Source organism: Haliotis rufescens, unplaced genomic scaffold (genome assembly GCF_023055435.1).
Source record: "Haliotis rufescens isolate VD_foot unplaced genomic scaffold, xgHalRufe1.0.p SCAF_3, whole genome shotgun sequence".
Classification (NCBI taxonomy): domain Eukaryota; kingdom Metazoa; phylum Mollusca; class Gastropoda; order Lepetellida; family Haliotidae; genus Haliotis; species Haliotis rufescens.
In genome coordinates this window covers 33,659,860-33,686,977 of record NW_025964001.1, presented here as the reverse complement: position 1 = coordinate 33,686,977, position 27,118 = coordinate 33,659,860, and the positions used below count along the sequence as shown (strand labels likewise).

At 39.7% G+C, this 27,118-nt stretch overlaps 3 protein-coding genes and 1 non-coding gene across 4 annotated transcripts; 1 reads left to right on the top strand and 3 right to left on the bottom strand.

The window, feature by feature from the left end:
- Positions 1-2,684: 2,684 nt before the first annotated feature.
- Positions 2,685-2,756, bottom strand: Trnae-uuc. The gene has a single exon. It is a non-coding gene; the product is annotated as a tRNA-Glu (tRNA).
- A 1,202-nt stretch (positions 2,757-3,958) lies between these two features.
- On the bottom strand, positions 3,959-10,264 carry LOC124120545 (cyclin-dependent kinase 1-like). The gene is made up of 4 exons (XM_046483395.2): positions 10,126-10,264; positions 6,277-6,366; positions 5,158-5,812; positions 3,959-4,483 (listed from the first exon to the last, which is right to left on the bottom strand). Exons 2-4 carry the CDS (start codon positions 6,335-6,337, stop codon positions 3,994-3,996), a joined length of 1,206 nt encoding a protein of 401 aa, XP_046339351.2. The 5' UTR covers positions 6,338-6,366; positions 10,126-10,264; the 3' UTR covers positions 3,959-3,993.
- Positions 10,265-10,429: 165 nt separating this feature from the next.
- LOC124120548 (countin-3-like) lies at positions 10,430-14,702 on the bottom strand. Its single transcript, XM_046483408.2, has 7 exons — positions 14,594-14,702; positions 13,782-13,989; positions 13,067-13,202; positions 12,640-12,752; positions 12,234-12,329; positions 11,450-11,590; positions 10,430-10,838 (listed from the first exon to the last, which is right to left on the bottom strand). The coding sequence occupies exons 1-7, from the start codon at positions 14,603-14,605 to the stop codon at positions 10,732-10,734; spliced, it is 813 nt and encodes a 270-aa protein (XP_046339364.1). The 5' UTR covers positions 14,606-14,702; the 3' UTR covers positions 10,430-10,731.
- Positions 14,703-15,925: 1,223 nt separating this feature from the next.
- On the top strand, positions 15,926-23,551 carry LOC124119839 (cilia- and flagella-associated protein 73-like). Its single transcript, XM_046482497.2, has 8 exons — positions 15,926-16,097; positions 17,058-17,277; positions 18,343-18,500; positions 19,718-19,800; positions 20,403-20,512; positions 20,795-20,965; positions 21,094-21,210; positions 22,392-23,551. The coding sequence occupies exons 1-8, from the start codon at positions 16,021-16,023 to the stop codon at positions 22,530-22,532; spliced, it is 1,077 nt and encodes a 358-aa protein (XP_046338453.1). The 5' UTR covers positions 15,926-16,020; the 3' UTR covers positions 22,533-23,551.
- Positions 23,552-27,118: the final 3,567 nt, after the last annotated feature.

The window sequence follows — 27,118 nt, the reverse complement described above, 5'->3', positions numbered from 1 at the left end:
CTTTCAATGTTCTATTGGGTTATTGTTTATTGTTAACTTAAGTATTAACCTGTTAATCTTATTTCTTGTAAATAAGACCACCAATTTTTTAAAGAAGCCATACGCTTTTATTCATTGGTAGCTTTTCATCTTTTATTGCTCATATGCCTTAATGCACAGTGATATCGTTGTCGTATGTTCATTCATATCTTGTTGCATTTCATGTTAACTTGGGTGGCACGGGTGGCCCAGTCGTCTAAGGCGCCGCGATTCGCTGTGCAGAGTTGCGTCCCTTGGGCACGCCAGAAACCTATGATTGTGGGTTCGAATCCCTGTTCGAATCCCATGTTTCTAGGTTTACAAGCACTATACCCGTGCTCGTTGGTTTCACCGAAGTGGTAAACGTCTGAGACCTGCATCACTTCGGGCTTTCCTCCCACATTAAGCTGACACGCCGCGATATAACTGGAATACTGTTAAAAGCGGAGTTAAACCCAACTCACTCACTCATGTTAACCTGTATTTGTGTCTGTATGTATGTGGCATGTTTCTATGACTTTTCCTTAAATGTGTTCAAATCGGCTAACAAAGTATTATCTTGTCACATCTTAAGACTCGTAGTTCTTTTGAAGGTAAAGGATGACAAGGTGACAGTTGTTTCTGTTCCTGTTCAGTTATGAACACACACTACATCACCTCAGGTACACCCAATATGTCTTGACTGCTGTACCTGCTTCTACTTTTCTGATATGAAACACCCCCTGCCAATAGGAGACAAATCATAATGTCTTTCTTTGATTTTCTGTGGCAATTTTAAATTTGTTTTACTGATTTCAGACAAATGTACCGGCGAATATGGTTGTATTGGTCTGGTGTCACTCGCCATGCACAAACAATAAGAAAGTGTCTCCAAATTATGGCGTTAATACCAGAATTAGTATTTTTTTACTTCTTTGAGAGGCATTTAGAAGTTGGAGTACTAAGGATAAGATATATGGATGAACACGTTCTTTATTGCAATTAGGAGCAACGTTTCGGTAGATTCCTGCTTGAGAACCTACACCGAAACGTCGCTCCTAATTAAAATAAAGAAGTTGTTCATCTTACCCTTACTCAAATTAGTATTATTCTAAAACTCTTTTCATTATAACCGCGCCCTGGATAAAACATTAACTCGTTGACATCTACATAGACATAAAACCGTTATCAAAGTGTGTCATAGTAAATATGCCTCATGCTGACACATATCTGGAAAACGGATAGTATGTAGTGATAAGTAACACCTGACACTAAATACGGGTCATGGTTCGAACCTGTTCAAGGTTACATTTGCCTCCTTAGTGCGGTTATCTTCTCACAAGACAATGTGTCAGCACAGCGGGGAGCGCGCCCCGTGACAGGAGAAACTAGGGCCTTGTTTGAACATCATAGAGTATGTCTTGAATCTGGCACAGGGGTGGGGGAATTTTACTAATGTATGTACCGGTGTCTGCATTCTACATGTATAATCCGGCCCCCCTGGACCCCATCTGGATCCACCTATGCACGTCGCTATATAGTGCAATAATCTTGAACTCGACGTCAAACCCCATTTCACCTCACCTCGGTGAAAATGGATTCTTCCGCTGCAAGTGCAACACTTACTATTCCCTTCTTTTCCGATTTGTTATTGCAGTGGTCACTGTTCAACAGAGCCAAGTCAATCCCATTGATATGTGGGTATCATACTAACAGGCAGTTAGTTCCAAAACAATAAGTGTACACGACCTACTAATATGTATGTTTAGATGTAATCAATCACATCAAGGTATTTGTCATGTATGTGCTCATATTCGTGTTAATCTGGGATTAAAAATTACAAATAAGCGTAGCTGTGTATATAAATAATTTCTGCTGCTCTGTGAACTTCCATCTAGATGTTTATAGTTGCATAAGTGATATTGTTCATGACATGAACTCACACACGCACGCACGCACGCACGCACGCACGCACGCACGCACGCACACATACCATGGTATAGCAATACGCGGATCAAGAAGGAGGGAGTTTTTTTTCACCTTTCTGCAGAATATTAATCATCATCATAACGTATAATAAAGCTGAATAATCTACCAGTCATCTAAATAAAGCACACATAAAGAGATAAAATTAAGTTGAAATTTTGCCTTTAAATTAAAAACTCAACATTTACAATTACATAATTTAGAATATGAATAATATCAGCATATTGATGCCCAGATGTAGATATGACAAATGTTTCGATCTGTTTTAATTCGTTGTCATATAAATATTATTTACGTTTGTTTTCTGTTGTCTGTTATTTACAGTTTTTAAACATTTCAAATACATTTTCTGGTTTACTACCTTACTAAGAGAAGGAAACAGAGAGACAAAATTCATATTTATATATGAAAAGTTACTTTGTCGCCCTAAAGCATATCTACTCTGTGTCATGGAGACAATGATTAAAACGGTATAAATACAGTGAGTGAGGTAATTGCTGTTCATATACATATTATGTTTCGTGTATCTAAAACCGCAAATTAATAGAAAAGACATTATCATAATATACAATTTTTCCGTTATCCAAAATTAAAACATATTATCGTCTTTATTGTTCGCGGATCTGTGTGATGTCGTTATCAATATTCATGTTTTTCCTGTTGGATTTACCTTAAAAAAATATTAAAGTAAAAATATTACGTTCCATTGCCGGGAATCGAACCCGGGCCGCCTGGGTGAAAGCCAGGAATCCTAACCACTAGACCACAATGGATCGCTGAAGAAGGTTGTGCATAATACTGTATCTATGACTTCGCCGTGCACGGTAGCGATCAATAAAGCTGAGATGACTCATCCGTGACAACACTCGACTCGCCAGTATAAAGGGAGGTAACCCAAAGCGGACGTAGACGTCCGTGAGCGAAAACCGTGTTGCCATACTTGACCCAATACGAGTCCAGGTTCGACCCACACACCGCTCACGTGTCACGGCTTGAAATCGCGTATATTTCTATTGTGCTCATCTATTTTGCATATAGAAAAGTAGAACTTTCAAGTGAAAATCTTCTAGATTCCAACGCCTGGCTCGGGTTATTCATATTTTTTCATCGCGCTCACATTTCCTCTGTACACCTTGTTGTGGGCGTAAATAACGGTAGACCTATCTGATATAAACGTTTTCTAACATTCAGTCACCTGCTCACACTCTCTATAGTAGTGATGCCGATGTCTAAGACAACACACAACGAGCTTTGTTTTTGACATCTAATTCATTTCGAAATCACATGTATATGAAAATATATAAACATACACGTTTGTGGATATGAGCTTAATAAACAGACCACACTTGTGTAAATTATCAAATGTGACATTTCTTGTAAAAAATATGACATCGTTACATTATTATGTGCAATAATAAATTAATATATATCTCAAAATTAAATTAATAAAGTTTCAAACAATACATACACCACAATTATATACATGTTGAAATCGATTAATCTACCATTTCGGAAAAGTCGTATATATGTTTGACAATTTCGTTAAGTTTTTAAACAAATTAGGCCAAATCATACGTTTAAAGAATAAGCCATATATTAAAATTTTTGAATTTAAAAAAATAAATTAAATGTTATTGAATATTTAAAGATTGATTAAATTTAAATATAGTTTCTAAATACAAAAGAAATTTTATGAAAATATATATGCAGTGTATTAAGAAGACGGAAAACAGAATAACTTATTTCGTTACAGCATCAGCTATCTATGAGTAGTACAGATCGATGGCAAATGTTCCAGCAGAGACTGTTCTCTGTTCCAGTGTCCAAACTTCACAGCATAAATAGGGGCGGTCGGGTAGCCTAATGGTTAAAGCGTTCGCTCGTCACGCCGAAGACCCGGGTTCGATTCCCGACATGGGTACAATGTGTGAAGCCCATTTCTGGTGTCCCCCGCCGTGATATTGCAGGAATATTGCTAAAAGCGGCGTAAAACCATACTCACTCAGTCACTCACAGCATAAATGCAGGAGGTCGGTTTGCGGGGTCGAATTGGAGGGCTGCCTTCATACTGTCACCCAGACTAGAAGTGATGGCACTGACGTCTACAAACTCCGGCAACTCCACCACGGTTTCAGCATGCTCCACGACGGTAAGTTCAACACACTCGCCGATAAAGAGGTCTTCCCCTGTCAGCAGATAGTAGATTATACATCCGAGAGACCACACGTCAGCCTTGATGGCAGAATACAGGCGGACATTGCTGAGAACCTCGGGTGCCATGTAGGCATAGGTTCCTGCAGTGCTCGTAATATACACCTCCTTTCCGTAGAATCCCTGGACGTTCTTGGCGCAGCCAAAATCCGCGAGAATCGCCTTGTTTCCTTCTAGAAGTACGTTGGCAGGTTTCAAGTCTCTGTGGGCGATCAGCTTGTCGTGGAGGAAGCCAACTGCCGACTGGATGTCTAGAAATAGGCTCATGATGTACTCAGAATCTCTGTGTCTGAAATGAAGCGGAACAATATAAATCAATATGGTGGTGTGAGTGAGTGAGTTGGGTTTTACGCAGCTTTGAACAGGGATGCGAATTGAGTACGCCCCTTCGTGCTGTGGAGGTACGGCGCGATATAAAGAGTATTATTATTATTGTTGTTGTTATAATTTGAGGGGTGCACGGGTGGCACAGTCGTCTAAGGCGCCGCGATTCGCTGTGCAGAGTTGCGTCCCTTGGGCGCGCCAGAAACCTATGATTGTGGATTCGAGTCCGGGTTCGCCCCGATTAGGTTTCTAGGTAAGTCAGCACCATACCCGTGCTCATGGGTTTCACCGAAGTGGTAAACGTCTGAGACCTGCATCTCTTCGGGCTTTCCTCCCACATTGAGCGTTAAACCCAACTCACTCACTCATTCACTCACTCACTATAATTTGAGTTGATAGATGTGGTAGGACAGTCCGAAGTGATGCAGGACTTGGTCGTTTACCACACTGGTGAAACCCACAAGCATGGTATGATGCTGATATACCATATCAAGGAACGTTTAAAAATATCTGTTATATGACTGTCATTTTTTTAAAACTTTTATATCGTATGGATAGTGCACTTTGTTAAATGAGACAAAGACTATATAATTTTATATATTAATAAAATGAACTGAAACAGCCAACTAATACACTCACCCAATAGCTACATCTTTGAGACTGCCGGAGGCCAGGTTCATGATGATGATTATCTCGGACTCGAGCTGGAAGCAGTCCAACAGACGGACAATGTTAGGGCAGTCTTGAAGTGACTTGAGTATATCCACTTCTGTCAAAGCATTGTCCACATCACCTTCATGCCGCACCCTTTTAACCGCCACGATGTCTAGTGAGTCCAGCTTCATCGCTTTGTACACCGAGCCGAAGGTCCCCCTCCCAACTCGAGACAGGATCTCGTACATGTCCGTGAAGTCTTCCTCCATCAACAATCCCTGTTTCGTCTCTTTGGCTGGTTCTCCCGACGCCAGAGTTGGATCTGACTGAACTCTGGATGGCACATGGGGCCAGATCCTTCCTAGAGAGTCCTTATTCAAAGCTGATCTGTTGGTTTGGTGTTTAATTGAACGAAATCTATTAGAATCAATGCCCCGTGTCGAACTGGCTGTTGGAACCCTGGAGCTGACCTCTAAGAAAGGATCCGAGAATCCAGCTCTGTGACAGGATGACTTCAAGCCGGTAGTGGAGGACCTACTGCTGCTGTCACTTGTCCGTCTGATAGAGCCTTGTGTGGTGACAGGAGGGATAACCTCCCATCGCACAACTTGCTTTGGTTTGCGTCGAAACCAACTGTAACCTGGAATTATTGAATTTGAATGATTTAACGTTCAGTACAGATCGTTTGATATCGAAACCATTTTTCAAATCAATAGTTGAATAAGTTACATTCAAGAAATTCTTCTAGTCCTGCTGTGAAGCTACGAATTACAGACCGATGAACCTGTGAGACTTTATAAAAGTATCAGTTGGGATTTATGTAGTTATGATGAGTTATGAGGTATTTGGAATCTTGTCAATTAGAAAGGACCAAGTTGGATTAGGGCGCTATTTGGCCCACTGGAAATGTTAAATTTAAAGTTGCCTTAAACTTTGAAATATTGGTATGAACAATATGACATGTTCCAATAGCTAAAACCACGAACAAGCATTATCGGATATGTTCGAGGCGAATTTTGGCAAACAAATGACTGCTCAAAACAATATGCTGCATCTATGATAATGTTTCTAAATATGAAGCTGGAAATATTTCTATCTTCTTACCTTTCCAAGCAACGTACGCTCCAGCGAGGAGTGACGAAGACGCAATCCAGAACTCAACCATCTCGTAGAATTGTTGGTTTCACCCGTTAACTAAAAATAAACAGAGTATATATGAACTGTTGTCAGTTACTAAACGTCTTAAGTTAAATCAGTGCGTAAATAAGCACACGGATATGTTGCCATAAGGAGCATCAATGAGTGTTTGTGTGCATGTCGTACTTACTGACCACAGGCTAAGCTGTTCAACATGATGCCTTGTCGCTAAACACAGAGAATGGGATGACGTCATAGACGAACGTGATCTCGTCGTTTCTATGACGTGAGCGAGAGCGTGCTGTTGTCGCAGGGTGATTGTGTAAGGGGCGTGTCCTGTTTGTGTCCGCTGGGCGTGAGTCTGAATACGATATTCGTCTCTATTGGGTCAGGCTCTGTGGCTTTGCTTTTATTATTGTACCAATATTTCATTGGGAAAAGGGAGTTATATGTGATAAATATATATGAGTGCCGCTTGTTATACGTTCAAACAGTCATGTATTTGGATTGTATGCAAATGTCGACTGATTTAGCAACGGAATATCGTATCAATACCAAATTATTTGAAATTGAAATCCATTCATATAAATGTAGTACAACAGCTTATTCATGTTAATGTATATATGTGTTTGTTATAACGAACGGAGAAATCTTTATGGAAAATATGTACATTAGAAAAAAGAAAATTAGATTTTGTTCATTTCCACACTTTCAATCAATTTGGGTCGCAGACCTTCTAGTTTTTTGAAAAAAACAAAAAGAAGCCATTTTGTCAGATTTTCTTATACAGTTTATCAGGTTTGTTTGTTTGTTTGTTTGTTGCTTTACGCCGCACTCAGCAATATTCTAGCTACATGACGGTGATCTGTAAATAATCGAGTATGGACCAGCCAATCCAGTGATTGACATCATTACCATAGATCCACGCAATTGGGATACGATGACATGCATCAACCAAGTCGGAAGTGCAAGACATGCGAGTGTAAGAGCGCGAAAAGTTGTCACCCATTGGAATGTGTCTGATAGTTTCAAACCAATATTTAAAAGCTTTCCATGTGGCCACAATTATTTCAACTTCCTATCATATGCCGTATGTATACTTCAACAATACAATACTGCCGTCAGCATGGAGGTACAAACATATATTTCGCAACATATACATGTACACATAATGTGAGGTGAGGTGAAATGGGGGTTTGACGTCGCGTTCAAGAGTATTGCAGTACTGTAGGTTAATGTCATTTGATTTCTCATGGGCTAAATGTTTTTGATAAGTAAAATTATTGAATTTTTGTGATCACCAGATGTAACTAAGTCCATGTTCGTCGAAATTACTGATTAAATAAAATACAGTAAACTACGGTTATAACGAACTCTAAGGGACCACTAATTTTAGTTCGTTATAACCGCAGTTCGTTATAAGCAGGTATACAGCATATATACAACAAAAGGCCGGGACTAAAAATTAAGTTCGTCATATCGGTCAGTTCATTAAAATCGTGTTCGTTGTAACCGAAGTTTACTGTACAGTGTTATACCCGTCTTTAGAAATTCAAGTTTCGTGATACTCATTCATAGAATAGCTGTCGATCTCGAGTATAGTCATGACAATAACTGACTGCGTCGCCCAAACACAAAGACATATGAAAGTGAAGCATGATAACCTCGAGTTTCACGAAAATCATTTTGATAATGATGCAAGTAAGGGTATATAAAATGGCCAAATTATTGGCATGCAGACACAGGTATGTCATACGGGCCCATTGGACGTCAACTTGGCTATGACTTGGCTTGTCATCAGCAGATTCATAAGAAGATACCGACAGACACGTGAAGTAAAGGACCGTCCATAACCAGGGCCACCCCGAAAGACAATTGTACGGGAAGACAGGACTCTAGCAGGTTTTGTGAGGCGGCAACCCTTTGCCACGAGTAAAGCTCTGAAAGAACAATGGCTTCCCAACAGGCATCTGGTCACCATAACTGTCCGAAAGCGGCTAAAATAATTTGGGTTGAAGTCACGAAGGGTCATCAGACGTCTCTCGTTAACTGCTCGTCATCAGATTCTTTGATTGGCATGGTGTGTAGCTCGACGTCATTGCAATATGAGTACGTGGCGACGGATCCATTGGTCTGGTTAAAGCGATTGGTCTTGCTGTACGTCGCAGGTGCTATACTCCCAGGGACATGGTACCAACAGTCCCTTATGGCGGAGGCTCCGTCATGGTGTGGGGAGCAATATCTCATGACTGTAAACTGGACATGGTAAAAGTACGAGACAATCTCAACGGCGATCATTAGATCCAGGACATCCTCAATCCACATTTTGACAACCATGCACTTCCATGTCGACCTGTGTTTATGGTATAGACAACGCTACACTCAATCGTTCTCGTACTTTGACTGCATTTCTGCAAGGACACGCTATTGACACTTTGCCTTGGCCCGCTATGAGTCCAGGATGAATCCATTGGAACATGTTTGGGACATTCAAGGACGTCGGCTGCAGGCAATGGATCCACCAGTGCAGAATGTGGCAGCTTTAGAGGCTGCATTGTATTAGGAGTGGCAGCAGTTACTTCTTGATCGTTTCAGATGACGCAATGGAGGAATAAGGAGAAGGGTCGAATCTGTCATCCAGGCACAGGGTGGTAACACTCGTTACAGATTTTCAGGATTCTGATTATGTTTGTCAGATAACAATGAACGCTTTTGGACAGTAATGGTCGTTCATACCTGATCATGGAACTTCCCAGATTCATAGTTTTCGTGATTATCAATTTTGCACAATTACATTACTATCGCAACTGTGTTATTAAGGCAATGAAAATATTGAACATTTGCATCATTCTCTGTGTTTTCAGTAGTCAATAGTCTCGTCTTACACTAGACATTGACTACTCCACCATAGCTCAGGCTTGACGTGAATGATACCTTATTTTAAAAAACACACAAAAACAGGGAGGTGCCTAATTAATTTGTAGGTGTATATGTAATCTTTGTATGTTTACACTTTTCACATAGGTCGTCATTAAACAATCACTTATATAAAAGGAAAGATAATTTAGATACATTTCCCTGAGAATATTTTGCCCCCAAACATATTCTCGTTTTAACTATGGTTGATAGATGGAATCTTCCATGTTCCCTATGTGCCATAGCGAAGATGTTGTCAAATCTTCATACTTCGCATCCATAGAGAAGATCTGTTATATGTACTCATACTTTCAGAAAACCGCAACTCACATTTTAGTGATAAATTTAATGTCCGTCCTCGGCATAAAACATAGAACATAGTTATTAACTTAAATCTCCCATGTGTACAATAGCAATGAAATGAGTCAAACGGCTGCTGTAGATCATGAGCATTTTGGCTCATGACACTGCATCATATTCATGCAATAATACAAATATTGTGATAATATTTTCGATTCGATCATAGAATTCATCTGGTTTCAATTGGACATCTGTACACGAATCATATGCCCCTTCGAGATTATTTTAAAATATTGCAAACAGGAAAGGCGACAGCTCCTTGTCTAATACCAGATTTACATGGGGGGGGGGGGGGGGGGGGGGGGAAGAAGTTCTTATTGGTTAAATTACCATTGCAGGAAACACATTATTTGATATTCTGGTACATGGCCTGTTTTTTGGTTGTTGTTTTGTTTGTTTGTTATAACATACACGAAAAATAAAATTGCTTGGTTAGAAAACCGAAAGTATTTAAATATTTTCGTCATTTCACGGTCAAAGAAAAGTTTTACCAGTGGCCATCTATTGTTGGTAAATTAACACGAGCATTGTTAGTCATACCTTCAATGAAGAAACAAGCAGAGGTTTAAATGTATAGTCTCCGAACGCACCAAAGTAATGTAGAAAGTGTTGAAAAGTGACCGAGTCTATGTGGGCTGAAATACGTCTTTTTTCCTTCCTGTCTGTAAAGACAATGCTGTGACGTCATAGACACGTCTATACGAAGAATGTGACGTCATAGACAGATCTCTACGACAGCATTGATAAGCTGGTTCTAGGATTTATCTGCGTGTCGTCAACTTGTGACATGAAGAGACGGAACCCAGCTTACAACATTGCCGTCACAAACGGACAAAATAAAATACACACAGAAAGAAATAGTTTATTATAAATTTGGATCTGTTGGTTACAATGTGTGACTGTTAAGAACTGTCGTCGTATCTGGACGTCGTTTGATATTCTGTTAATACTAAGTTTACAAATATTGCTTTTCAAGTCATCACCGTGTATTTCGGAGACATTTTCAAATTGTAATTGCTCGAAAATTATTTATTTGCTAGTATTTTGTTTCCAAGATAGAAACAATATAAACACATTTGTATTCACCTATATTTCTTTTAAAAAAAAACATTTTGACGTTATGACTACTGTAAATATTGTGTATTGTCAGTGCTGACTGCCCATTGTCTCCTTTGTAATGGTGAAGTTCATGCTTTTCCGGTCATACACCTTGCTGTGGGGATGCTCACTGAAACATTCGCCATTACACACAGCTGCAACAGAAGAAATGCTTTACTGCATCAAGATAATTTAAAGTTAAGAGATTCTAAACAAAGTATTTACTTTTATATCAATGCAATTTGTAAATAGGTTTTAACAAAAAAATACACTCTGTTGTCTTTATTAAGCATCCTCGTACATACATTCAACACTGATTGCATATCCCCAGTGAACCACCGATTAAAGGTAGCCATTGACGGCTCACCCCTAGCGCTGCTTGATGTCAAAAGAAGGCTTACATTATCAGTTTTAACGTCGCCTGGGTTTTGTATCCTCGTTTTGCAAGATTAATTAATTGTGTTTTTGTTTTGTTTGTTGTTTAACGCCGCACTCTGCAATATTCCACCGTTTTGAGTGCGGTCGGTAAATAATCGAGTCTGACCATACAAACCGGTGATTGACATCATGAGCATCGATCCACGCAATTGGGATACGATGACATGCATCAAGCAAGTCAGCGAGCCTGACCACCCGATCCCGTTAGTCGCCTCTTACGACAACATAGTCGCTCTTTAGGGCAAGCAAAACGGGCATTCCAATGTGGCGTAGTAAGGTCACGCGTTACGTTAGGTCTGCCAGCCTTCCTTCTACTGTGTATACTTACACACTGTGAGTGTATAGTTGCCGTGTTTCCAGGTCTCACACTTCTGTTGCTGGGGGTGGCAGTCGGGGGACTTCTCCGCCGAAAGCTTCAAGGCCGTGGGGTAGAACCCCGGTGGTTGCTTCTGTATCAGCAAACTGCTCGCTACATACACAGATGTGATAATAACAGTATTATAATAGTAAAGAAAACGTCATTATATGAAATACGTTCGATAACCATTGTCGGGAAGTTTATGTTATATGCGGATTCAAAATGGGACCAAGAGGGCATGGATCTATCCCTTTTTGAAAAACAACAACCTACATTTATACCTGACAATATAAATTACACGCCCCAAAAAGCATATACTTCTGGGCTCCGATCCACAAAGCGATCTTTCCACTACGACTGTCGTATCTCCCATGCTTCAACATAAGACTCACTGTCGTCGTTGCCCTAGGTCGCTTTGTCGAAAGGTACACTGGTCCAGTACCGCTCTGTATCTGCAGTTTTTAAGGGAGGTAGAGGGTAGCACAGTTGCATCCCTAAACCGTATCAGGACTAGATGATAGTGGGTTCGAATCCAAGATTTACCCTCAGTATATTTCTTGGTTTGTCAGAACTGCGTCCCTTTCTGCTTTCCTATCACATAATGCTCACATTTAACTGGTGAACAAATTAAAATTGGTCTTCATCATGATTAGAAAATTGCACTGGTCAATTAGCATTGATAGCATTTTCTGAAGGTTTGCTGTGTATGAATGTATGCAACTAACCCGGGCTCAGATGGACCAGGGATACTCACACACAGGGAACTTATCCACAGTCGTGATGTTGATGTTGATTTGGCCTGTGCCGGTGCCGTTCGTTGAATTGTACGTGAAGCTTATAGTGCGATCACCTGTTCATAAAACAGTTAGTAAAATGTCCCGATTAAAAACGCATGATTGTTACCTATAATATTGACACTTAGGTGTTATACATTTCACTTTATTTCGAAGGACAATGATGAAAAACGTTGTCGTTGTAATTCAATAGTGACGAATCGCGGCCATTTTGATATCCAAAATGACCGACAACATGTCTGACGAAATCCATGGCATCACTGGATGTTGAATTTAGATATCTAGATGAGCACAACAAATCCTACGCCAAACGTCTGTTCCTGTATAATGGACGAAATGGACATGGGCGAAGAGGGACAGAAGTACCTGGGGGTCCTTTCAGTGGAAGGATGTTAAGCTCTGTCAAGGTCGCATCTCCCTGGTCGAAGATTGGACACATTTTCGTCAATTCGCAGAAGTAAATGGGATCTAAGTCAGCCCTGTTGAGGGATACAAATATGTCAGATGCAAGCAAGCCTTAATGACAATTGAATTTATGGTTCTGAATATTTTGATCATTATCATCCATCAGTCTAAATACTTCTTGGAATGAACTCATCTGTTCAGCGTGATTGATGTATATTGATAGAAAAGTGTAACAGTATAGGCATAATAGTTATCTGATGAAACGATTTACCGTGCTTACCAGAAACTCGAATGCTCACATCTTAGATGTGATATAAGAAAGAGTATGTCATTCACGAGGTTCCATTTTGACGTAAATATATCATATGTTTCTTAGTAGTATACTAACTTTGTGATGAACTTGACGAAGTCGTCTATGCCGACGACGTCACACAGGATGTTACACACGGCGCCTATAGCCTGGCTTCCTGTCTTTTGCTCAACGATAGAGCAGAGAACGCCACAAGAGTCCAGAATACCAATATCTGCAGCATGAAGGGAAGAAACCCGATATTTAGCAGGGTTAATATACGGACTGAAAGAGACTAAAGTCATTTGTTAGATGTCCTTCTCACAAATATCAATTGTAAAATGTAAAAATCTGTCTGCGTAACGACCAATAATGTGCTTCTTCGGGTCTTGGGTTTAGATTGCAGATGTATCACTTCTGAACACAAACGTGGAAATAACACGTTGTGGGTAAGTCAGTTGGATTTAACGCCTCATATCAGTCAGTTATTTCACGTCGTATCAGTTAAATGGAAGGGAAGCCCAAAGCGACACGGGCAGTTATCACTCCGTTGAAAGCCAAGTGTACAAACACGGGTGTAGTTATTTTTCCTTTGAATGCATGCACAGGGATATGTAATCTTGGCTATTACAATACTATACATCAGGGCAAATAAGAAATTGACCGTGAATGTGATTTTTGGTATGACACGGCGGGGATCGAACCCCCGACCTTCCGTCCTCCGGGCGGACGCCCTATCCTCTAGCCAACAGAGGCGGTCGGGGAATTTCTATAAGCTAGATTAGGTGACTATATACACATTTGATAGACTTACTGAGAAGGATATCCATCATGATATCAATGGTTTCCTCCGTGAAGCTGACGCATGTCGGGCAAAGGTCAAGGTCAACCTTCTCTTGAGGTTGGGGCATCTTCAGGACGGTCATCGTGGTCTTCTTCAGTTTCTGCTGCTTGTGGGAGGTCAGGGTCGACACCCGCAGCCCAGTGGCGGCCAACACCACACAACTTAACAACACCAGTAACTGTATACAAACATGCACACATTGACAGTTCAGAGTTGTAAAATATATAAATGTGTCAAGATGGATTTGTATTTACATGCTTGCATGGTCGACATGAGTGAGTGAGTTGGGTTGGTTTAACGCCGTTTTGAACAGTTTTCCAGTTATCTCACGGTGTGTCAGCTCAATGTGGGAGGAAAGACAGTGATGAAGGTCTCAGACGTCTACCACTTCGGTGAAACCCATGAGAACGGGTATGCAGGTATCAAACCTAGAAACATAACCGGGGCGTATAATGTTTATAAACTGTTTACTAAAAGGGAACAATTAGAAACCCAGTTTCAAGCATGACACATCTTGCAATGTAAAGGTCTACAATGGAAATTGACATCAGATTGTTGCACATAGTCCCTTATGCAAAACAAAAAGTTAAAGGTTATTTTTGCCATTCCAAACGCTATCCACAAGTGCATACAGATTATATATTTCATGCATCATTTAGGGGTGCACTCCATGTAGTTTGACATAAGGGATACGAATGATTGAAAGCACTTGTTATTTTCATAATTGTGTACAATGCACAATGCAATTAACTGTTAGAAATAATTAACAATGATACACCCACCTTCATCTTCATCAACGCTTTGGGATGCTGTGGCCTTTGATACAGCTATTCTAGAGATAAAAACATGGAGGCTGAATGTTGTTGTCGAGACGTCCAAAGTCTGACAGTATCACTGATAGTACTTATAACTAATCAACTTGTTGTCTTTTCTGCATTTGTAAACAGAAGGCTTATCTATTTAGCGTATCTCAGTTTGCATAGTGAGAGGTAAATTTGATGAATCAGTTATTAAACCTCTTGTTTCGCTATGTTTCGTCCTGTCTAATACCGTGATATATTTACATGAGTACATTCAGGGATCACTTGATCTGAATTAATATCAATATGTATAAGACTATGTATCTGTATTTATCACGCATATGGTAATAATAAGAGGGTTATTAAAACTCCATGTGAAGCACTTGTGTAAAAGCAAACTGTTTCAAACTCTCAAAGGCGGCGTGAGATTACTGACTTCACCCTAGATGGTGACGTCACACTCTAATATTAAATATATTGACATAATGTACATACTGTTAGGTCCTCGACCCGGTTCCTGCCATAAATGAGTGAGTGAGTATGGTTTTACGCCGCATTTAGCAATATTCCAGCAATATCACGGCGGGGGACACCAGAAATGGGCTTCACTTATTGTACCTATGTCGGGAATCGAACCCGGGTCTTCGGCGTGACGAGCGAACGCTTTAACCACTAGGCTATCCGACCGCCCTTCCTTCCATAGAGGAGGTTGATTATTCGCATCACGGGAAATACAAAACATCTGACACTGGCATTGTAAAATTGGTGTGGTACACACATTACTGTAAACCCATCTTTATCATTCATAAAAAATATCTATAGAATAAGCCTTTGTAGTATACACACACCACTTGTAACAATCTATGCATTTGTCGGTGATAGAAACTGCTTGACAATAAAACATAACACCCATTTATGGTGGCTTAAAATGAAACAAACAAGAAATGGTTATTCAATGTTATTATAGTTTCAGCATTTAGACGATCGTTTTCAGTCTAGTAACGTTTAGATAACTTTTATAATTTGTATGTCAAATTTAATTTTCAAGTTTTTACTTCCCCTTGCCCGGCGGTTTATTTATGACAAGGCATGCCATTTATCAGCGCCAGAGTTACATGTAGACTAACAGGCAACATTTTGTATGGCATATTACGTTCAAATGGTCAAATCAGTCTATTATTACTATCAAATCAAATCAGGGAAAAATGGTTCATTTGAAGCTAGGAGCCCTGAACGCTCACGTTAGTGCATCACATGACCGGCGTACGAATCACATGACCATTGATCACCAAGGTGCTCCTATTTGCATAAACTTGTTTTGCAATGGCGGCGAAATGTTGATACTCGGAAACTCATAGCGCACCGTGATTTACTGGCTAAAAAAACAACAAATCTGGAGTTGTGCAAAAATGGCAGCATCGGGGCCATATAGATTAGACTTGGAACAACAAAAGAGGAATGTTTTCGTGACACAATTAAATGACAGGTGAGAGGAAGCGATCAATGTTTGATGAAGCTACACTGTTGTAATTAAGGTCACTTTGTTCTACATGGAGGACCTATCGACAGGTGCATGCAAGCGTGACGATAGTGATATTACCCGTGATTTAGATTGTACTCGGGGGGATTTTGTCGTGTACATTATTTATTCTATTGATAAAACTTTCCTACTGCCGTGTGTTTAAGAAGCGAGGATCAAAAACACTCTTCTAAACGTTGATTATTCTGAAATCCCACTTCAGCTCTTTTTATTTCGGTCTGTTCCTTAATTATGTTTCATATAATTAATAAAATCCGTTTCTACTTAGATTATTAAGTCTTTTAAATAACACGCTGGTTATCATTTTTCTGGCTCTTACTATATGGACATCAACAGTTATTGATTATTTGTTTGTCTCTCAATTCTATAAGCATATATCATGATATATATGGAGACAGAAATATTCTTTAATGGTATTGTGAGTGGCACACTTTAACTTAAAACAAGTTTAAAGGGAAATATAAAATTAATACATATATACAAATTCATAGAACACCTTATTCACTATAAGGTTTAGCCTTTTGTTTCTCGACAAAGAAACATGTTTGCTGCAAATTTAACTCTTTGACTCAAATGTCTAATTTGTTTATAAATGTTCCTGTGTGTGGTTTCGGTTTGATAGATCATGCCACATGTAAAGCTGTTTTCTAAAAATGAAGAGTATGGAGAATTCAATAAACTCGTACATTGAATCAGGTCCTATGAAAAACTATTGTTGTAATATTTTCAAAGAACTGTTGAAATGTTTATGTTCTCATTCTATTTCCATACTGAATGCTCCTAAAATGTGATTTTATGAAAACACTGTATATGAATTGGTAAGTTTTTCTGCATTATGGATATTGAACAAGGTAGAGATAAAAGGCTTATCAATTATTTGTATGTGTGTATCCATATTACTTTCAGAGATGATGAAGATGAGATTTCTGCATTCCCTGTGGTCAAGGAATCCGGGGACAAACTTATCGAGACTGGTATCAACACTTTGCAGAAAACCCTTCTCCTCAAGAAAGATGTGGAGGTAGAGAAGGTCCAGGCCGATCTTGAAGAGAAGCGGTATGAGTTCAAGAAACGGATGGAAGCCTGCTCACAGAGACAGATACATGTCCAGAAAAAACAACAACAGGTTAGTATACTATTGTATTATGTTGAATTATGAAAGTTTTTTATTTTGTATCATATCAGTTCAAAATTGAATGAAAATTTATTTATAAAAATTAGAGCAATTTACAATGTATATTAAATGGTTTTTTTACCCTGTATCTTTAGGAGTGTTCAAAATAAAGCAATAAAGAAGGCCGAGTTTAGAGATTTAAGGGGCCCCTAGATTCAAGTACTTTTTACCCCTCAAAGAGCAATTAAAGTGAAAAAAGATTATTGCGATTTTGTTGTGAATCAATTTTCCTAGATGCATTTAGTTTAATTCCGAGACAGAAAAATTAATAATATTTGTAGAAAGTATTTAAGTGTCCAAGTTCAAGTGCTGAAATCACGCACTCCGTAATCAGCTTCCAAAACAAACCTATTTGGGTGTGTGACCTAAAACTACAAGCACAGCGATGACAGCTGTTTTCATTAACTGATATGTGCACGGTGTTTATCTATTTTGTGATTCTTAGACATTCTACATATACTGTTTCGGCTATTTCTGTTAATCCTACAAAAATAAGAGCATAGTTGAATGTGTGAAACAACCTTTGATCTTGACATTGAGAATAATCAAAATAACAATTAACAATTGGTAACTAGCATTTTATTACTAACATCCTGTTTGGGTAATAAACCAACAGCCGCCCACAGTCCTAGTCCACACATTAAATCCCAAGAGAAAACAAATGAAGGCATCTTCAATGTTGTTACTAAGGCGACATAACTTGTGGGCATGGTAATTGAATGGACGAGCAGACAGAGGCAGAAGCAGGCAGACTGGGCATCAGCCCGATCATCATGATCGTGATTGCTGTGTTGACTTTACTTCCCCTTTAAGTTACAAAACTGTTTCGGGAAATGTGAATCTTTATAATTTATTGGAGACTGAAAATCCATGGTTAATGAAAAAGATATAGTATGATCATAGTAAAGTATCCCCTACTAGACAATACAGTTATCTTCAGTAAGGAAATAACTATTTGCATTTCATGTGTTGCTGATAAATAGCTGTGTGACTCTTTCATTTGATCGTTTTGTTCAGATGAAAGACAGAGTTTCTAAATTCGAAAAGTTTATCCAAGAAAATGAAGCCAAAAGAAGAAGAGCATTACAAAAATATCAGCAGGAAGTCCGGTTACGAATACAGAAGACGTCAGAATTTGACCTGCTTCTAAAGCAGTTGGAAGACCTGAAAGCAAGGTTTGTGCACTGGTTTACATTCAGTCAGCTAGTAACTGCTATCCAGGAGGATGGATTTTGTCTAGTGACTCACTAAGAGACTGAGACCACCTTCATGGTCTAGGGGTAGAGTGTCCACCTGGAGAGTGGAAGATCCAGGGTTCAATCTCCAAACACGTCATACCAAAAGACGTTAAAAGATGGTACTTGTTGTTACCCTGTCTGGTGGCTAAAAGGGGCTAAAACAAAGTCTGGTCGGCTCAGAGTCAGTATACTCTGTCTGAGTGGGGTATTCATGTTGAACTGTGGCATGGTATCTCAGTGGGATAGCACTATGAATTGGCATGAGTCCGGACTAGTACAATCCCCCCCACACACACACACAGAGGTTCATGCACGTCGCTGTATAAGTGCAATAATCTTGGACGCGACGTTAAACCCCATCTCACCTCACCCAGGATACTAACATTTTGCTGAAGTGCATCATCAAGTTTAAGGCTGTGCCTTAAGTGTTAAAGTGTGCCTGCACTCAAAACTTTTGAATGGACAGTGACAGACATATTATGATAGATTGTTTTCACATTTAGGTTACACATTTGGCATTTTTGGGTTTACGTTTCTTTGCAAACTTTTCAGATAGTGTTGGTTGAAATAAACATAAGACATTTTCTTTGTGGACCAGTATTGTTTTTATGTCATTTTGCATGTAAAGTAGATTTGGTTGGTTAGTTTAGTAGGACCTAATGCTGTTTATAATGCAGGATAGTTACTGTTATTTACAGAACCATAACTTACATCTGAGAAGGTTTTCTTTCTTTAGGAGAGGTTATACTGGCCCTTACAACAATGAATTTAATCAATTATTATATAAATAACAACTTACTTTAATTTGTATGCTTTTTGTATTTGTATACTATTTACTTTTCTATCAAAGACGGATAAGTCGGACAATAAAATAAATTTAAACTAGTTTGTGTTCATTTTCCAATCAATGAAGCCCATTTCTGGTGTCCCTTGTCGTGATATTGATGGAATATTGCTAAAAGACCATACTCACTCACTCATTTTCTGATTGTGGCTTTTTTCTGGTCGAATCCCTAAATCAAAATATAACCAAAGTGTTGCTTAATGTTGCCTGCAGAATGTAGTTTTAAGGTACCCAACCATGTAGCTAGTTAAGTGGTTTAGTTATGACAGGAAAGTGAGGCCTTGACAGTACTTTTGCTGTTTGATTGCAGACACCGTTTCTTGAAGGAACAGTTAGTCCAGTACAAGAAGTATGAGGAGTACCTGTTGAGAGTCATCGATGCCATGCCAGAGGGTGAGCAAATGTTGTTTAATGCTGTAGTCAGGAATACTATCGTACATGAAAGTGGCCTGGATGAGTCAGCCAGTGGCTGATAGCATGACCATCAATCCATGCTGGCAGTTTACAATGACATACAATCAGCCTGGGCTACAACTAAGAATCGTTTCAGAGGATTGCTTTGTGGAACAGGCCCCTGTCCACATCGTAACTACCGATTCCCATGTTTGTTGACCCTAACGACTGTCATGGTGATTGTGGGGCCTGTTCTGACCCACAAGGTAACTTTGAGGCAGAGATGGGAGGAGACAAAGTCATATTGATCATTTTTAGTTAATGTAGCAATAAAACATAAACCCACCATGATAGTCCTTGACATACAGTCATGGTAATGGACAGTCAGCATCAATGCAATTACCTCTCACCTGTGTAAGGTGTAGTATTTTGAACCTCTTCCACAGGTGCCATCTAGGCTTTTATCAAGATTGTTTTGAAGAATGGGTATACCAGTTTGCACTAATGTATCAAGGCTTCTATATATGGGTCACTTTGTATGCAGCATGTTGTAGGCTGTGATGTATATGAGGAGAGTTGAATTAAGTTGTGGTTGTTTGTAGACTATCTGCCCTCGTCGGAGGACAAGCTGAAGGGGCTGATGATGAGGCACCGGACGCTGAGCGAGTCAAACAAGGACCTGGTCAACAATCTGGTGGCCATGGAGGACGAGGTGGGTGTACACAGGGCAGAGGGCAGAGGGTGGGAGCCACACATGGGTGGGTGGGTGAGTGTACACATGGTGGATGGCGATGGGGCAGTTGGGTGTACACAGGGTGGAAGGCGGGTTGGCATACCATGGTGGAAGGTGGGGCACAGGGATGGATGGTGCAGATGGGGCAGGTGGGTGGCATACTATCTGGTGAATCTGGTGTACAAGGGGTGGATAACCGTGGAAGGGGGACTACCCATGAAGCAGTGTAACCATGGTAACCAGTATGTGGTATGTCCCCAGCTAGAGCATCTGAAGCTGAAGCTGGACGAGATGTCCCAGGACCACAACAAGCAGAAGGTGTCCATCAACTCCCAGCTGGCCCGGCTCCAGGAGAACCAGGAGACCAAGACCGACTCCAACCAGGAGAAGGAGCTCAACTTCGCCCTCACCAAGGGGGACCTCAGGAAGAGGGTGGGTAGTCTCTCATACAAACACAGACAATATCCAACACATTCCAAGCAAATCTGTGATAGGGCAAGTCTAGATTTCTTCAGATCTGTAAATGATCACCACTTATAACCCAAACTATTTCATTTCAGAGAACAGAGTATGGTGTAATTCTCATGGCCATCGATAACATATATGAAAAATGTCGAAAAGTCATAGAACTCCCGGCAGAGAAAATGGAATTAGACGACAAACTACACAGAATCAAAGTGAGTAAAACATGCCAATCAACAACTGTCAATCATTAACTTATTTCAGGTGAGGAGTAGTGAGATAGAAATGCCTCATAAGAATAGTGTGTTCTGTGATTGATGACATTTTTGTCATTGTGACATGACAGGGAGGATGTCATACTGCACCAAATTTGTTGATTAATGCAACACTCTGAAATATTCCAGCTATATGACAGTGGTCTGAATATATTCAATACTGGACCAGAAAAAAAATAGTGATTGATATGATGAGAAATGTCTCACGCCACCGGGGTACAATGACATGCCATCAAGCCGCCTAGATTGACCATCCAATCGATTAAATCAACTCTTGCGACAAGCATATGTTGCTGGGGGCCCAGTTCCTCCCTGGAATCCCCACTGGGTACTATGCCAAGTGTGAAGAAAAAAGACTGGTTTCAGAGCTTGACCTCTGTCAGTCTGGAGGGACAATACATATTTACTCTAATTTGTAAGTGTTCTAAATATTTTAACACACAATGGATGATGTTATATTGACATACCCAATGGGGATCTGGGTTAAACAGGTCCCAGGCACTTGTATTGAAGGCGACTTAATTGGATTGGGTGGGCAGACACAGATACATGGTTGACTGCATGTCATCACACTCCAATGACATGGGATCTTGCTCCTAATATATTCCACTGGTTGGTCTGGCCCATATTTGATTATGTACAAGTTGTGATGTAACTGGAGTATTGCTGCCACTGTGCTAAACAAAATTTGTTCACTCATTATCCTGTAATGTACCTCGGTAGTCATGTTTGAAGGATAATATATAATATACGGTTAAGTCAGGAATAGAAGTGTGTTAGAAAGTTACAGCTACCCAAGTTCGCCAACTGAAATATGTGTTAAACACACTAAAATACATAGACATAGTTACTCTACAATACTTTAATAGCACCTTTAAACACTACATCCAAACTACTGCATTGATTATAATCATAGCTTAGCTACTTTATGCTTATCCAATGGAGATGTTTCATACATTTTGATGGCACAGCCTGAAGGAAAAACTAGGAACTCCTCTGTTGTCTGAAACCTCACATGAGGACATCATCATAAATTAATAGTCACACTTATTGGCGCCAAGTCTACAAATAGATATACCCTGTTGCATCAATATTAACATGTTTGTCTTCTTTGTCCGCAGGATCACCTGAACGACCGACAAGACGTGGCCCGCATGGCACACCCTGACAGTTCTTTTGTTGGAAGCCAAGCAGTCGAGTCACACAAGGAGTCCAGGAAGGGGAAGAAGCGAGTCACATTAGTCATTAATGAAGCCTCCTAACTTCCAGCATGTGGCCTACAGTGTTATTCGAGTACCCTGTGTATTCTGCCTAGAGTGTGAGCATCCCTGCAGCAGTGTGGACCAGTGTGCTAGGACGTGTGTATCCTGAAAAGAGAGTGTACTATGTTTTTGGTTTGCAAGAAGTCTTAGCTATGACTGGTAATATATTACCCATTGCCATATTAACAACAAAAATGAAGAAAAATGTTACAACGCTTCAGTGTAACATAGTCAAAGTCAACCTATATTTGTCTTTAATTAGTGACATGATGAAGAGGCCGTGGGGTAGCCTAGCGGTTAAAGCGCTCGCTGTTCACGCCGAATGCCCGGGTTCGATTCCCCACATGGGTACAATGTGTGAAGCCCATTTCTGGTGTCCTCTGCCGTGATATTGCTGGAGTGTTGCTAAAAGCGGCGTAAAACCATATTCACTCACCCACTCACTCGTGAAATGAACAATTGATGATGAACTAATTTAGTGCAGCAGTCATGTCATACTGATCCTAACGAGGTCATGACTTGGAGATGACATGCATGGGTTTTCACAAGATTGTGACAAACGTAAAGTTATGATGGTTTGTTAGGCCAGTATTTTGACCTGCCAAGGCTGGTCAGTTTCCTCCTTCTTGAATTAAATAGAAAGATGTCAGCAATTTATGGTATAGGTTTTTCATGACTAATTTGAAGCTCCATCCCAGAATGTTCCAGCATATAAGAAATCAGTGCCATGTTATCTAAGTTGTGTTTACATTCAGAGATAAGTCTTTCAGAAAGAAGCACTCTGTTCTGGAGTTATTTTCCCATTGTGTTATAGGGTAGGCATTTGTAAATACCATATCATTGTTGTGTACATATATCTAGTTAAATTGTAGTCTGTTTGTAGTGATGATCTGTGTTATTGACAATTTATGTCAAAGTCATTTACATGACATATATTTATATGAAAGTATCTACCATGATGAATATTTTCTACATTTATTGATGACTCAATATTAAACATCCTTTATTCCCACATGTCATTCAAATTTAACATTTCTAATTCTTTTTCCTGGCTGACTATTTCTGTGGGCATGTAGAAATTAATCCATAATGGTGGATATCAGATTCCAAACAAATGGCATTAACAATTGAACACTAGCTCATGTAGTACTTATGGTAATACCAGAAGTATGGTTCACTGTCTGACTAGAAAATGGGATTAGAATTAAAACTTAATTAATTATCATTATATCATTTTAAAAAAGCTAACATGGTTATACATAGGGTATTCAGAATAACAGATTAAAAAAAAGAAGTACCGGTACCTGGTAGTTCTTAATCTTAATTGGCATTTTGATTGTCACCAGTTATCGCTAACAACTTACACATCAGTAACATGGAATATTCAAGATATTACTTTATGAAGGCCAACCTATTTCTTTACTTGGATCACAGACTTATTTTAACGGAACCCTGGAGTTGGATAAGGAAAAATAAGTACCCAAAAATGTTTTATCAAGAGTTAAAGCAAACAAACACATCCAGTATTCCTTCAGAAACAGTCAGTTTATCCCCTTCTTCTATGTCCAACCTTTGCAATATCAACTGTACAGTACAACATCGTACAATACATGACCCCCCTGCTTAAATAATAAGAAATATTTATGCTGAAACCCTGTTTGTCCATAATCCCTGCTTACCAAACCAAACTATTTGGAATGTCTGTATGTATAATTTAAGGTTATCACAGCATGATCATGATTTCTGGATAATTCAACTTGGACAGTTACCGTCTGAAGAAACAGGGCTTCCCTCTATATGATCAGCTAAATCAAAGCCAAGTATTTTCTGTTTATTCTCTGCACTTTATAAAATTAGGATCTGTGATCGAAGTAATTACAAAAGTTGGCCTAACTTGCAGTATTGCTGCATTTTCTTTTCAAAGTACAATGTAATGTGAATTGTTATGAAGGACTTCCACATCACTAGCGACCTTACCCATTCCTCCATTGTGTAGCATCTTCCACCCAAAGCCTATGACCGTAAGTGCTTTACAGTCTCAACCCAGTTCTGTGATTGTGTAGAAGTCTTCCTGCTTGACAGCATCAGGTTTAAGTGAGATATCTGTGGGTGTTTTTATAGATATTGTTATAGGATTGCAGCCATTACCATGAATCTTATTTCATATCAAAACACTAAATGGTGATAGTCGAAGGACATTTAGCTCACCTAAATTGTTGTTGTCATCATCAGGTTAAAAAAAAATGCCTTTATAACTGTAGACAAAATTGATCAGTGAAACATAAGCTTATTTCAGGGACATATCAGGTCAAAATGGCTGTCAGAATTCTAGGAGCAATTAAATGATGCAATTGCATCGATCATACAAAATTTAGTTTCATAGACTATGTGATTTTTAACATTATGCTGAAAATGTAAATGTTTAGGACAGACTTCAGTTAAGGTGAGCTAAACATTTGTCGACAGTTCTTATTTATACTTGATGCTCGATACTTGCCCCCCTTGATGTCAGTATTGCCCCGTTTCTTGAGCATTACGCATCATTATTTGTGATGATTTAATCCTTGTTCTTCCCTTGTATTAGACTGGATTGAGTCTTCAATGTGGAATAAAAACATTGTGAGCAATACGTGTAATTATGTATATATTCTTATAGTGATCAATGAATTTCATCCTTTGTAATTATTTTCAGGGATTTAGAAACTATTACTGGTATTTATAAAATCTATTGTTTTTGTGATTAGACAATGAGATATATCTCATAAAACCGTCTATACTTGTTTGTACAGTAACCTACTTAGATTGGGTCTCTATTCTAATATCAAAAAGTGTAACAAAACACGATGTTTGAAACAAACAGATGCCATGATGATTAGAGGGTAATGCATTGAGAACTCAGTTGTGGTGGTGGGGTAGCTTCATGGTTAAAACAATCACTTGTCACACCGAAGGCCTGGGCTCTGTCCTGAAGATGGGTACAATGTGTGAAGCCCATTTATGGTGATTCCTGTGATGATATTGCTGGAGTATTGCTAAAAACAGTCATAACACTCACCCAGAACTCACTTAATGCCAATCACTAAAATTTACCTCATATTTTGTTTTAAACAATCTCATTAAAATCAGATCTTAGTATTCACTACCGCTAAGATTATTTCAGGTGGTTAGACACAGTGACTTGGTCGATTGCATGTCAACTGACTCTAACCCATAGGATAACATGTTCAAAACACTGATCACTGGTCTGTTTGGTCCACACTTTAGTATTTACAGGCTGCTGTGATATAGCTGGAGTATTAACGACTGCCTATTTAACAACAAACAAAATATACTCAGCAACAAAAGTTCCTGTGACACCCGTTTCCAATTGGTTGCATACAAGAAAAACCTTTCTGTGTTCAAATCGGATACAAAAATATGAAAACATGTAACACAAACGCAACCTCAGCTGAAAAACATGGTGGAAAAAAGTGTCTTTCATGTAGGAATCATGTAATTAATGATGTAAACGAGGGTATTAAAGCACGCGTGTTGTAGGGATTCGGTATGCATTGTTTCTGCTTGTCTTAACAACTGCAACATGAAAAAACATCAAATTTCAATCATTATGTGAAGTTTGGAGATGCCATGCCTATCTGAAAAATGACCGCTAGAGAGCCATTGGTATGTCAGGAAATTCGCAACATGAAGTTGCAAGGCAACTGAACGTAAACGGAAACCCCATTTGGATGTTATGGCAGTGGTGGCAGTAAACAAACATTGTGAGTGACCGCCCAAGGAGCGGCAGGCCCCCCCTTACGAGTGTCCGTCAAGATTGTTGGATTCGAACCACCCATCTACAAAATCGGTTCCAGCCTGCAACAATCATTGCGAGAACCATCCCTGGCCTTTGTCAATTATTGGCACAGACTGTACGTCGCCATCTTAGACGTTACGGGATTGTTGTGAGGAGACCAGCCGGACGCCCAATTCTGATCAACAATCACCGCTGATTTGTCTGCAGTTATGTAGAATAGAGTGCATTGGACGGCAATTGAGTGGATACCAACGAGTCTCGTTTTTACAGCAATGGCCGAATACGAGGACACCTACATCGTGGGGAACTGAGTTGTGGAGGAGGCAGTGTTATGGTGTGGGGAGGAATCACCAAGAGTCAGAGAACTTGTTTGCAAGTGATCAATGGCAATTTAAACAGGCAGCATGACAATGCCCAACCCAATGTTGTCTGGACAAGCACTTGGACAGAACAACGTGAATGTGATCCCATGGCCTGTTGGCTCTCCAGATCATTCTCCAATCAAACACATGTGGGATGAAATGGACCGCCGTCTCCGACGTTTACCACGTGCTCCGACTACAGTACAGGAACTGAGAGACAGGCTGGTGGAGATACCAGATGCAATACTGTGTTAGATGTTTGATCTGTTCAATGCAAAGCAAATGCATTGCATGCATCCAAGCGAGAGGGACACGCGCTACTGACGTGTGAATTGACAATTCTGTTCTTGCATCTTTCTCTTGTCATAACAGGGGCGGTCGGGTAGCCTAGTGGTTTAAAGCGTTTGCTCGTCACGCCGAAGACCCGG

Excerpts from the sequence above, each read along its gene's own strand:
- LOC124120545 (XM_046483395.2), bottom strand. The coding sequence starts at position 6,337 with ATGGTTGAGTTCTGGATTGCGTCTTCGTCACTCCTCGCTGGAGCGTAC. Across the intron at positions 5,813-6,276 it reads AGCGTACGTTGCTTGGAAAG|GTTACAGTTGGTTTCGACGC; the intron begins GTAAGAAGATAG and ends CAATAATTCCAG. Across the intron at positions 4,484-5,157 it reads CTCAAAGATGTAGCTATTGG|ACACAGAGATTCTGAGTACA; the intron begins GTGAGTGTATTA and ends GCTTCATTTCAG.
- LOC124120548 (XM_046483408.2), bottom strand. Across the intron at positions 13,203-13,781 it reads CATGATGGATATCCTTCTCA|ATATTGGTATTCTGGACTCT; the intron begins GTAAGTCTATCA and ends TTCATGCTGCAG. Across the intron at positions 12,330-12,639 it reads TCCACTGAAAGGACCCCCAG|GTGATCGCACTATAAGCTTC; the intron begins GTACTTCTGTCC and ends TTTTATGAACAG.
- LOC124119839 (XM_046482497.2), top strand. The coding sequence starts at position 16,021 with ATGGCAGCATCGGGGCCATATAGATTAGACTTGGAACAACAAAAGAGG. Across the intron at positions 16,098-17,057 it reads GTGACACAATTAAATGACAG|AGATGATGAAGATGAGATTT; the intron begins GTGAGAGGAAGC and ends TATTACTTTCAG. Across the intron at positions 20,513-20,794 it reads TGGTGGCCATGGAGGACGAG|CTAGAGCATCTGAAGCTGAA; the intron begins GTGGGTGTACAC and ends GTATGTCCCCAG.